Here is a 13142-nt window from a genome sequence, read left to right as displayed (position 1 = left end):
TGTTGTTCGCTGTCTTTGGCTGCTTGAAATACTGCCATGTCACTGCCTTTGTTCACACACTTACAGTCATGCTTGATGGATTTTACTGAATTTCAGTAGGCCTATTCTACGTTTTATGTGGTTGGAACATTTTGGAAAGTAGTGCATTATATGGTACAACCCCCTGATTATCTATTTCCAGTTCGTCGCTGCCTCGTATTCGTATTTTTGCTGTGAAGCCACCGCTTTTGGGTGATCGTCTTCTGTATCCGGTTTTATGTATTTTTTGCACATTTTCCATGATTCATATATGGTGACTATGTGTTTAATGGCCCGCATGGTCCGTGAATCACGTTTTTTTTTCTGGATCTTCTTGTGGATTGGGAAATTCAGCTTAGGTAATTTTGTCGATATACGTGGGATGAATTCTGTCGTGTAGCCGTATGAGATTGTGTGAGTGAGGCAGTCCCCGTTTTTGCCATCCAGCTGTGTACATCCAGCATCTAACGGTTCCAAAGATGTGGTACTTTGCAATAACTTCAATAAATCTCATTTGCTTTTGTCGGCAAACACGGGCAATTATGTCGTGTTGTTGCATGGGGCTTGTCCACACCTTAGTTGTTCTTTGACTTCTGGCCACGACAGAGTTGCATGTGAATGTTACGAAGAGATGAGGTCGTCCATATTTTGTTTTATAGGTTATGGCACCTTGAGTGTATTCGTGCATGTGTCTCGGGCTTCCTAAGAATGACGAGGAATGGACTGCCACTGTTCCAATGTCGTTAATGTTGCCGTCATATTATGGCTGCGTCTCGAAGGTGGATATTTTCTTCCTTACGTGATTTCTTCTGATTCAATGTTAAGTAAAGTATCCCTTCCACTTCCACTTTTTCATACATATCTACCACGAATTGCTGGAATAAACAGCGGGTGCTGAGAATGTAATTGTATGTTTTATTGTCTCTGATCATTAAGTGGTAAGCGTAGAATTCCTTGGAAGTAACTTTTTTGTTGGTTTCCACGCCTGTTTCATGTTGGATTTGGTTCGCATTAAAATGATATTCGTCCTCTTCGTGCGGAATTATTAATGGATATTGGAGGGCATTACATGAACGGCGTGTTTCTGCAGTGCGCTGTGGTCCTTCTCTTATTCGTTGTACAATTATGTTACGACTTGCATTTTCACTGTCCACAATTACTATGGCGACTTCGTCTATTTGAGTGCATTAAATCGACGTTCGTCTTCTCCAGGCAGTGTTTCATCGGCTAGAATTGTAACTTTACAGTTATCAGAAATCATTCAGTCTAGTGCTGTTTTGAAAATGTGACTCAGTATAAGATCCTCTGTGCATTAGGAACTACTTCTCTTCTCAATCCACTGCTATTTGTGCATCGTTGATCAATTTCTGTTTCATCATTTCCGATAAAATATACTTGCTTAAATATATATGGTCTTCATGGGGTAGTGGTAGTAATGATCCCATGTTGTTATAGACTTGTCCTTGGATGGAAAAAATTTAATCAATTTCATGTCTGTTAGTCTGATCGAAGTGACACTGACAGAAATCATTTGGAAGCAGACTTTGTACGTTTTTATATTTTGAAGAAAGATTGTGAAGGTTTCCCGGTCATGAAATATAAAAATTCCTGCGGAGGCGTTTCCAGTGCTGATAATCGGATTTTTCCATTCATGCAACAGACTCCTGGTATTCCTCCACTGAAATTTTTTGCGTTGCAAAATTGGCAGATGTTATTCATTTTTCCGACTACAGTGTGCCTGTGTTTGGTATATTACTTCGTCGGGTCGTAGTGGAACGCTTCATTTGTTGGGTTGTACTGTTTACATGTCCTCGTCCGCTCTTCTCGTAGTGTGATATTTTTATGGCTGGCTTGAGTTCGTCGTCTTTTCTTATAAAACTGTGTCGCAACTGTTGTTTCATCAATTCATTCATTTCGTTGTTCTACGATTTCTCTGCTTCTCACAGTGCTTATTCTCCTTAGTAGGGAACTTAAACGTGCTTCCCGCTCTTGATGTGTTTCGTTTTTTTGCTGTTCCTTTTGTTTTCGCCTTTTTGCTTCAGAACTGGTTATATCTGCTCTTTTAGGTTTGGGCATTGTCTAAAATATAAATTAAATCACCTTTTATTAACAAATACAGTAAGTACACTTTACAGACCTTTCACACTTTATTTTCGATTTATATTCAGTAAGAACGGCTACATTCTTCGTGGATGAGAGATAGAGGGCTTTGATTTGTGGCTATATGAATGACAAGCTTCAGGAACATTATTAAACTGAATTATGTTTCTTGTATGATTATCGATGGAACGAAGCAAACTTTATTGCTGCACTAGGCCATAAATAAAATGTTCTGCATTTACTCATACAATAATTAACAACCAACGAATAGTTTCTTTATGCTTGGGGCTGCAGTGAAATATATGGCTTGGAAGTGCATTGTAAATAAGGTTCAAGTATCACTGCTTAAAACATTTATTGAGTATTACGACAGCTGTTTCTGAAGATTTCCACTATCAAGTACTTGCATATACAAAGATTGAGAGTTACAATGTGCAATAGTTCTGCTGGAGTTTGAGACTTAATTTTTAATTTTTATAAGTGAAGAATTACGTGAGTTCTTGAGGTATAACAGAAACTGCAGTCTTAACTTTCATTATCACGAATTACACAAACAGCTATGTTGTAATTAATTTTTATATTTCTAAATTATGTAAGTAAGAGGGCGACTTACATCTACATTGTCCTGATGTATATATAACATCTTGTTTCACCATATCTGATGAATGTTTTAGTTAAATTTCATGTGAAATTCTAGAATATTGGTTTCACGTCGATTTTGTACTGTGTTATTCAGTGTGGAATAATATTTCGATATAACATTGTTGATATTTCCTGTAATTTATGACAGTCCACACCATAGATTTACATAGTAACAGACTATGGTCAGAAATGATTCTATCTTTAGGTATCTCAAGTATGTGTATCCTCTGTTTAGTTCTCAACTTATGTCGACATTTTCCTGACGTATAAATAATACTTGGTGTGATTGTTCTTGCTACATTTCTTGTGAAATACAAGAAATTTCGGTGTCACGTTGATTTTATGCTGTTAGATTTCATACAGCAGGGTGTGACATTTTAGCGTAAATCTTTAATATTTAGGATAATTTATGACCTTTGACGCAACGGATGCTTCACATTTATGTGAGAAAGGATTTTGGTGAGAGATGAGCATGGAGGTAAAAAGAGAAGGGAGGTGTCATTATGTCACAAACTTGAAAGCGATGTCCGTCATCTTACCTAATCCAAAACATTAGATTCACCATGATGATACTTTCCCGTGACTTCATTCTGACGTACACGTGCGCAGTTTCGAGAGTGTTGGGTGCTTTGATTGTGTGGACATGTATTTGTTTCATGGAAAATGCCTGCTTGCGTTGTTAAGGGTTTACTAATCGATCAGATTGTAATCTCAAGTTTAAAGCAATCACAGTTGATTCTTAAATGGAGCAATTCAACCAATATTTTCCTTTGTATACATGACTTATTGTTGCACTGTTTACTTTTATTGTAATGGTTTTATTTATGTCATTGTACCTTAGATTTGCCTTACTTTACCAGTGTCCGTTCTTTTTCTTCTTTTCTGTGTTTTTTGTTGCCTTCCAAGTCGCAAACGCTCCGACAACGATCGTCCCCGCATAACACACGACTACTTAGCCACCTTATCGTTGGAGCAGCATTTGATGCCTGATCTTCAACAGGAAAATGATGTACATAATTACAGTACGAGAAGAAACAAATGACATTCATTACTCCACATTAATGTTGTCTGTAGCACAAACAGAGGTTCACAATGCTGCAACCCATTGATATAAAGTACCTGACACACAGCAGAGCAAAATTTGAAATTAAACTGAAAACATTTGATAACTCCTCCCATTCTGTGAACGATTATCTGTTACTGTAATGTGTAAATGGTGGTGGGTAGGAATGACTGACTAACACCTGTCTGTATTTAATTAAAAAACGTAAAAACTAACAAATTTTTACAAAAAATTGATGCCATTATATAGTGACTCGTCCCATATCATTACGATTTATCATGCGAATGATACATGGTACATGAAACTAACAAACCAACTATTGGTATATCACTAAGCATGATGTAAACTTATACACTTTGAAAACCACAAAATGAAGTACAAAAGTTAAGTCAATTAGATGACCAAAGTAGACATACATCACGATTGTGCTATGTTTGGTTAGTCCTGAAAAAGTGACAGAGTTACTGGCGAGAAATATTAAGGGAAAAAAAGCAAACAGGATACTGTTGGTGAGCTTGGCCTACATCTTAGATTAGGTTATTATTACTAAAAAGTTACTCACATACATGTTAAAGCAAAGTATGCATTTTAACAGGTCTAAAACTTAATCACGTTTATAGCAATCCATAATGCTGGAAGATGTTTGGAGCTTATGTAGCTTTTTTATCATGTAAATTACTATTATAGGCCACACTCTGACTGACGCATCCTAGGTAACATTCCAGAGTGAGAAGATGGGTAGACTACAGCGAGACTAATACACTGTGACAATCTAATAAAACAAAAACTTTATTCTGCATGCAGGTATATTTCTGTAGAGTTCTGTTTCTTCGACATTTCAATAATCATCTACTTTGTTGACATGCACAATATACGATAGAATCTCTTGCTTCTTGCATCACATACACGTTTATAGGCTAGCGAAGAGCACGTACGTAAATTTCTTGCAAACATGAACACTAAAAATGTCGTGCTAAAACCTGAAAATTTAACGAATAAGAAGCACTACCGAGACCAGCAAGCAAACAAGCATTCAAATTCAAATGGCTCTGAGCACTATGGGACTTAACATCTATGGCCATCAGTCCCCTAGAACTTAGAACTACTCAAACCTAACTAACCTAACGACATCACACAACACCCAGTCATCACGAGGCAGAGAGAATCCCTGACCCCGCCGGGAATCGAACCCGGGCGCGGGAAGCGAGAACGCTACCGCACGAGCTGCGGACAAACAAGCATTGGATTAGGGGTTACAGTTTCATTTGCTGTCGATACGAATGCAGTTAAAGTGGAATTATATGGGTTACAAAAGCACACTATTCACATCCTGGTTATCCGAAATGTAGCAGCAAAAAAGAAGCTACTTTAACGAGGCCAAATCTGTGCTGTTACTAGGACAAATACGCATTCAAGACCATAAAAACGTTCAAAATGTCTTGCTGACGCTATGTTATTCACGTAAGCTCCATAATTTTTAGTGTTTGAAACAGTTTCTGCGCGCACACGACAGGAGTAGTGACCAACCAGCAACCGTAAAGAGTAGGCTGCCAAAGTTTTGGGTTACTTAAAATGGCAACAGTCTCCTCCCACTCTGGCTTCTAAACAACGTACAGCGAAAGTCTGTAATGCCACCTCCCTTCTCTTTTTTACCTCCATAGAAATGACGATGTCTGCAGGTATCTCCGGAATTTGTATCCACTCTTTCGCTCTAAATCTTTGTCATACATTCTATTAACTGATTTCGAAAAGAAAGCAATATTTATAATGGACCGCCACACACCAACCTTAAGAACCATGCCTAAGATACACAAACCTTCCATTCCTATACGCCCTGTAGTAAACTGAATAAACTGCCTAGCGTATAACACAAAAAAAAATTAAATAAAAGTCTAAGTCCAAAAGAATTTCGACGTTCTCAATCTAGGCTCAAGCAAGCGAAGATTTCTGCTTATTATCACCAAGAAATCACCATGAAAAATAGAGTCCAATGCGGAATAAGTACCTCAGCAGTGTGTTAGCGTAATTTCATGCAAAACCATGGCAGAAAAATGCACTAAAACGTAACCTCAGTTGCTCAAGGCTCGACCATTCATCCACCACAATATTGCTCGCACGCACATCGGCAGTGTTTTAGCCCCAAAAAATTCGCAAATACGGATGGGGAGAGTTGCCGCGTCCTCTCTATAGCCTGGAATCAATGAGGCCTTGGTAAGTCGTTGGAGGGAGCTGGCACCAAATCTGTACACACAAGTCACCTAATTCCTGTAAATTCTGGGGAGGGGGCGATGAGCTCTGATACCATGTTTAACCACATCCCAGATGTGTTCAGTCGGGCTCAGACATGACATGACAGCTAGGGGCTCAGCACACCAACTGGGACTCGCCACGGTGTTTCTCAAGCCTCTCCATCACACTCCTGGCCATGTGACGTCGCGCATTACATTTTTGAAAAATGCCACTGGCTTCGGAAGCATGATGTTTATGAAGAGGTGTAAGTAGTCTGCATCTAGTGTGCGACACTCCTTGGCCGTCATGGTGTCTTCACGAGTTCCACTGGACCAATGGAAGCCCACGTGAAGGTTCCCCAGAGCATAATTGAGCCACTGCCAGTTAGTATCGGTATAAGATGTGAAGGAGTTGTTCTCCTAGAAGATGACGGATTCGCACAATCCCATCGGCCTGATGAAGAAGCTATCGGGATTCATCTGACCATGCAATGCTCTGCCATTGCGCCAGTGCCTATGGTCATGTGCCGATTTCAGACTTGAGCTTATCCCCGATGTTGAAAGAAGCCTATGCGTGGACGTCGTTATCTTTCTCTGGAAGGGCTTTCTACCACCGCTATTCGAGCCATTCGACAAATGAACAGATGTGGTGTGCTGGATAAAATAATAGAGCTTCTGAGACGTTGGGATTCAGACATAGAGAAGCAGGGGAACTATACCGAATGACTGTAACGAGACAATGAGAAAAACGTATAACTAAAAGAAAATTTGTGTGAATTATTTGCGAAATGTCGCTCGTAACTCATGTAGAACGAATGAGTTAGTGACAACAGTTATGACAAAATGATGTTGCTAAACAACAAGTAAAGAGACCACCATGAAACCTGTGCTGCGCTAGGAATGCACAATTATCAAAATAAATTGTAATATTAGGCAACCTGTTATTTGTTCCATAGTAAATGGCGCATTTCATACAAGACAACTGAACTGATTTCAGATTCAGAGCACGGAAATTTATGATTGACTAGCGACTTCAGAGTACTGTGGCTCAGTCCGTTAACCTTAAACACTGGCTGTACTTCACAGGGAGTTGCGCAGTTTTAGTCACATGGGTGGCAAATTGACTACGCTTTTGCAACTGATTTGACCAATAGGTAGTTATCTGTTTTAAGCCTCCTCTACTGTTATTTTGAAGAGAATTCACGTGAGGTTTAATGTCGGATTGTTGCTCGTATCCAGGGCTAGATTTCGCAACACGAACTGTGCACTGATCAGCCAGAATGTTATGACCTCCTACCTAATAGCCGATATGTCCAACTTTGCCATGGAGAACAGCAGTGCCGCGTCGTGGCATGGAAGTAATGAGGCCTTTGTAAGTCGCTGGATGAAGCTGGCACCTAATTCCTGTAAAATCTGGAGAGGGGGCGATCGGCTCTGAAACCACGATTAATCACATTCCAGATGTGTTCAATTGGGCTGAGACTTGCCGAGTTGGAGGGTCAGCAAATCAACTGGAACTCGCCACTGCGTTCCTCAAGCCTCCTGGGTTTGTGGCGTGAAGCATTATCTTGTTGAAAAATGCCACTGCCGTCGGGAAGCAGGTCTTTATGAAGAGGTGTGCGAGTACGTGGTGTGCAACCAGTACACGACACGTTTTGGCCGTCATGGTGTCTTCACGAGTTCCACTGGACCCATAGAAACCCACGCGAAGGTTCCCCAGAGCATAACGCAAACGCCGCCAGTTTGTGTCGGTGTCAGGTGTCCAGGAGTTGTTCCCCTGGAAGGCAAAGGATTCGCACCCTTTCATCGGCACGACAAAGAAGGTATTGGGATTCATCAGACAGCGCCAATGGCCAGTGCCAATGGTCAAGTACCCTTCAATTGTAGTTGCTAGTTCGAGATGTTAACATTGGCACATGCACAGGTCGTCAACTGCAGAGGTCCATCATTAGGGGTAATCGGTGAACTGTGTGTTCACTCATTTGTATTCTACCTAGCATTAACGTCTGGCGTTAGTTTCACCACAGTTCGCCGCCTGCCCTGTTTTACCAGTGTGCCCAGCCTTTGATGTCCAACATCGGTGATGAGGGGTGGCTGCGAAACCCCAAGACGTCTGGATGTGGTTTCACGTTAGTTTCGCCACGTGTTGGAGAGCATCACTCGTCGAACACCCGACAAGTCGTGCAGTTCCTGAAATGCTCGTGGCGAGCCTCCAGGGCCATCACAATCCGCCCTCGGTCAAACAGGTAAATCATGCGCCTTCCCCACTCTACACGCGTCTACCACGCTCAGTTATACTACGAGGGCAGTTCAATAAGTAATGCAACACATTTTTTTCCTGAAACAGGGGTTGTTTTATTCAGCATTGAAATACACCAGGTTATTCCCCAATCTTTTAGCTACACAACACTATTTTTCAACGTAATCTCCATTCAATGCTACGGCCTTACGCCACCTTGAAATGAGGGCCTGTATGCCTGCACGGTACCATTCCACTGGTCGATGTCGGAGCCAACGTCGTACTGCATCAATAACTTCTTCATCATCCACGTAGTGCCTCCCACGGATTGCGTCCTTCATTGGGCCAAACATATGGAAATCCGACGGTGCGAGATCGGGGCTGTAGGGTGCATGAGGAAGAACAGTCCACTGAAGTTTTGTGAGCTCCTCTTGGGTGCGAAGACTTGTGTGAGGTCTTGCGTTGTCATGAAGAAGGAGAAGTTCGTTCAGATTTTTGTGCCTACGAACACGCTGAAGTCGTTTCTTCAATTTCTGAAGAGTAGCACAATACACTTCAGAGTTGATCGTTTGACCATGGGGAAGGACATCGAACAGAATAACCCCTTCAGCGTCCCAGAAGAGTGTAACCATGACTTTACCGGCTGAGGGTATGGCTTTAAACTTTTTCTTGGTAGGGGAGTGGGTGTGGCGCCACTCCATTGATTGCCGTTTTGTTTCAGGTTCGAAGTGATGAACCCACGTTTCATAGCCTGTAACAATCTTTGACAAGAAATTGTCACCCTCAGCCACATGACGAGCAAGCAATTCCGCACAGATGGTTCTCCTTTGCTCTTAATGGTGTTAGGTTAGACAACGAGGGACCCAGCGGGAACAAACCTTTGAATATCCCAACTGGTGAACAATTGTGACAGCACTACCAACAGAGATGTCAAGTTGAGCACTGAGTTGTTTGATGGTGATCCGTCGATCATCTCGAACGAGTGTGTTCGCACGCTCCGCCATTGCAGGAGTCACAGCTGTGCACGGCCGGCCCGCACGCGGGAGATCAGACAGTCTTGCTTGACCTTGCGGCGATGATGACACACGCTTTGCCCAACGACTCACAGTGCTTTTGTCCACTGCCAGATCACCGTAGACATTCTGCAAGCGCCTATGAATATCTTAGATGCCCTGGTTTTCCGCCAAAAGAAACTCGATCACTGCCCGTTGTTTGCAACGCACATCCGTTACAGACGCCATTTTAACAGCTCCGTACAGCGCTGCCACCTGTCGGAAGTCAATGAAACTATACGAGACGAAGCGGGAATGTTTGAAAATATTCCACAAGAAATTTCCGGTTTTTTCAACCAAAATTGGCCGAGAAAAAAAAATGTGTTGCATTACTTATTGAACTGCCCTCGTACAAATCGGTGGGGCATTATTGTAGCCTAGAATGAAACTCAGCTCAGCTACTGCCTGCAGAGCAAAACAGGGGGATCAGAAACACGCCTGTTAAGCGCCATCTGATTGCCGATGACCGCAACAAATAAATCACTGTCACAATTCCTCAGTGTCCCCGTACTGTACTCTTGAAGTTACTAGATTTTTTTTCTGGTCCACCACGCTCAGTTATACTATATGCACGGTGCGTGTGTCTGACCAGCAGTCATTCCTCGCCACGTGACGCTGCTGTCGCCTGGACGGGTTTATATCGATAGTAGGCCGCTGGTCATAGCGTTCTGGCTGTTCAGTGGTGTATACGGCTGCAGCATCCAGACTTAGTCATTGCCACAGTAAGCGCACTGTACAAGTGATCTAGCTGCTGCTTCAACTCACGGGACGGTGCAACTGGCGGCGGTGAGGACTGCAGTTCGTCTGATGAGCGAGCCGCCGCATACGTTGACGCCGTCGCCGAGGACGAGAGCTTGGTGTGGAAACTGGCCCGCCCTCGCGGGACGACCGTCGACGATGCGGTGAACAGGTTCCCTCATCAGCACCATGCCTGAAACATGACGTGACGTGGTGACACCACTCTGTTGTATTCTTCGCTCTTTGCCGAGCCCCCCCCCCCCCCCCTATATTTAGTGCTAAAGTGGCCCAGTGGATACTGTTTCAAAAACTGAACACAGATCAAACATGAAAACAGGAAGGTGTACTGAACCGTGAAAACGGAGGCATAATAGGAGTAGATAACGGTCCAAGAACACGAAGTGCCAGAGCCACAGTGTCATAGTCCGGTGCTCACAGTGCTGCCCTGCAAAGTGGAAGATCCGGGTTCGAATCTCCTCGTGCTCCACTTTTTTTTTCACAAAATCATGAACTTTTCCCCGGTCACAGACATGTCTGTTCTGCTTCTGTACTCTTGTCGGTTGTCACACTATACAATGGTTACAGAATATGAGTCATGTGGTAGGAATATACAGGGTGATTCAAAAAGAATACCACAACTTTAGGAATTTAAAACTCTGCAACGACAAAAGGCAGAGCTAAGCACTATCTGTCGGCGAATTAAGGGAGCTATAAAGTTTCATTTAGTTGTACATTTGTTCGCTTGAGGCGCTGTTGACTAGGCGTCAGCGTCAGTTGACGCTAAGATGGCGACCGCTCAACAGAAAGCTTTTTGTGTTATTGAGTACGGCAGAAGTGAATCGACGACAGTTGTTCAGCGTGCATTTCGAATGAAGTATGGTGTTAAACCTCCTGATAGGTGGTGTATTAAACGTTGGTATAAACAGTTTACAGAGAATGGGTGTTTGTGCAAAGGGAAAACTTCTGGACGGCCGAGAACGAGTGATGAAAATGTAGCACGCATCCAGCAAGCATTTGTTCGCAGCCCAGGAAAATCGACTCGCAGAGCTAGCAGAGAGCTGCAAATTCCACAGTCAACTGTATGGAGAGTCCTACGAAAAAGGTTAGTTATGAAACCTGAACGTCAACTACCCGAGGCGATGGATCGGCCGCCAGGCACCCCGTGACAGAGCACTTCATCACTGGCCTCCAAGAAGCCCTGATCTTACCCCCTGCGATTTTTTCTTATGGGGGTATGTTAAGGATATGGTGTTTCGGCCACCTCTCCCAGCCACCATTGATGATTTGAAACGAGAAATAACAGCAGCTATCCAAACTGTTACGCCTGATATGCTACAGAGAGTGTGGAACGAGTTGGAGTATCGGGTTGATATTGCTCGAGTGTCTAGAGGGGGCCATATTGAACATCTCTGAACTTGTTTTTGAGTGAAAAAAAACCTTTTTAAATACTCTTTGTAATGATGTATAACAGAAGGTTATATTATGTTTCTTTCATTAAATACACATTTTTAAAGTTGTGGTATTCTTTTTGAATCACCCTGTATATCTGTCGCAAGTAAATGTGAAGAATTGTGAGAGCAGGTGACATGCTGCAGAGACGTCTCACAGAAATGAAAACAACAAATAAACGGGTGTGAACTACGTTACAACAAAGGAATTCGAGTGTCAAAACTTCCAAAACAGAACGCAAGAGTGGTAACATGTTGTAATCGTATAGAACAGATGGGAGGTACATACGATTGTAGGTCCCTTCCTTATACCTCGCTGTTGCAAACGGACGTTACGCCACGACACATATACAAATATGAATACAGCGAACATACACGTCAGTGACCTACGGACAGTTCATAATAATTTTGTGAATATGTTTACACATACCGAGCCAGGTGGCGAAGTGGTTAAGACACTGGACTTGCATTCGTGAGTACGACGGTTCAAACCCGCGTCCGGCCATCCTGATTTAGGTTTTCTGTAATTTCCCTAAGTGGCTTCAGGCAAATGCCGGGATCGCTCATTTGAAAAGGCTCGGCCGACTTCGCTCCCCATCCTTCCCTAATCCGATGGGACCGATGACCTCGCTGATCTCGCTGTTTGGTTCCCTCCCCAGAATCAACCAAAACACACACTCACACACACACACACACACACACACAAACCACACACACATACACAAACACACAGTTAAAATTGCTACACCAAGAAGAAATGCAGATGATAATCGGGTTTCCGTTGGATAAATATGTTATACTAGAACTGACATTTGATTACATTTCCACGCAATTTGGGTGCATAGATCCTGAGAAATCAGTACCCAGAATAACCACCTCTGGCCGTAATAACGGCCTTGATACGCCTGGGCATTGAGTCAAACAGAGCTTGGATGGAGTGTGCAGGTTCAGCTTCAACACGATACCACAGTAGTAACGGGCGTATTGTGACGAGCCAGTTGCTCGGCCACCATTGACCAGACGATTTCAATCGGTGAGAGATCTGGAGAATGTGCTGGCCAGGGCAGCAGTCGAACATTTTCTGTATCCAGAAAGGCCCGTACAGGACCTGCAACATGCGGTCGTGCATTATCCTGCTGAAATGTAAGATTTCGCAGGGATCGAATGAAGGGTAGAGCCTCAGGTCGTAACACATCGTAAATGTAACGTCCACCGTTCAAAGTGCCGTCAGTGTGAACAAGAGAGGACCTAGACGTGTAACTAATGGCACTCCATACCATCACGCCGGGTGATACGCCAGTATGGCGATGACGAATACACGCTTCCAATGTGCGTTCATCGCGATGTCGCCAAAAACAGATGCGACCATCATGATCCTGTAAACAGAACCTGGATTCATCCGAAAAAATGACGTTTTGCCACTCGTGGACCCAGGTTCGTCGTTGAGTACACGATCGCAGCCGCTCCTGTCTGTGATGCAGCGTAAAGGGTAACCGCAGCCATGGTCTCCGAGCTGATAGTCCATGCTGCTGCAAACGTCGTCGCACTGTTCGTCCAGATGGTTGTTGTCTTGCAAACGTTCCCATCTGCTGATTCAGGGATCGAGACGTGGCT

At 43.2% G+C, this 13142-nt stretch overlaps 1 protein-coding gene across 1 annotated transcript in view; it reads right to left on the bottom strand.

Moving 5' to 3' along the window:
- Positions 1-10271, bottom strand: part of LOC124551252 (serine protease 1-like) — a 164039-nt gene extending 153768 nt beyond the window's left edge. The window contains exon 1 of the mRNA XM_047126249.1: positions 10108-10271. Coding sequence (XP_046982205.1) covers positions 10108-10271 — 164 coding nt within the window. The remainder of the gene's footprint in view (positions 1-10107) is intronic.
- Positions 10272-13142: the final 2871 nt, after the last annotated feature.

The sequence above is a fragment of the Schistocerca americana genome, chromosome 9, assembly GCF_021461395.2.
Source record: "Schistocerca americana isolate TAMUIC-IGC-003095 chromosome 9, iqSchAmer2.1, whole genome shotgun sequence".
NCBI lineage: Eukaryota > Metazoa > Arthropoda > Insecta > Orthoptera > Acrididae > Schistocerca > Schistocerca americana.
The sequence above is the reverse complement of the archived record's forward strand: the minus strand, read 5'-3'. Positions and strand labels throughout refer to the sequence as shown.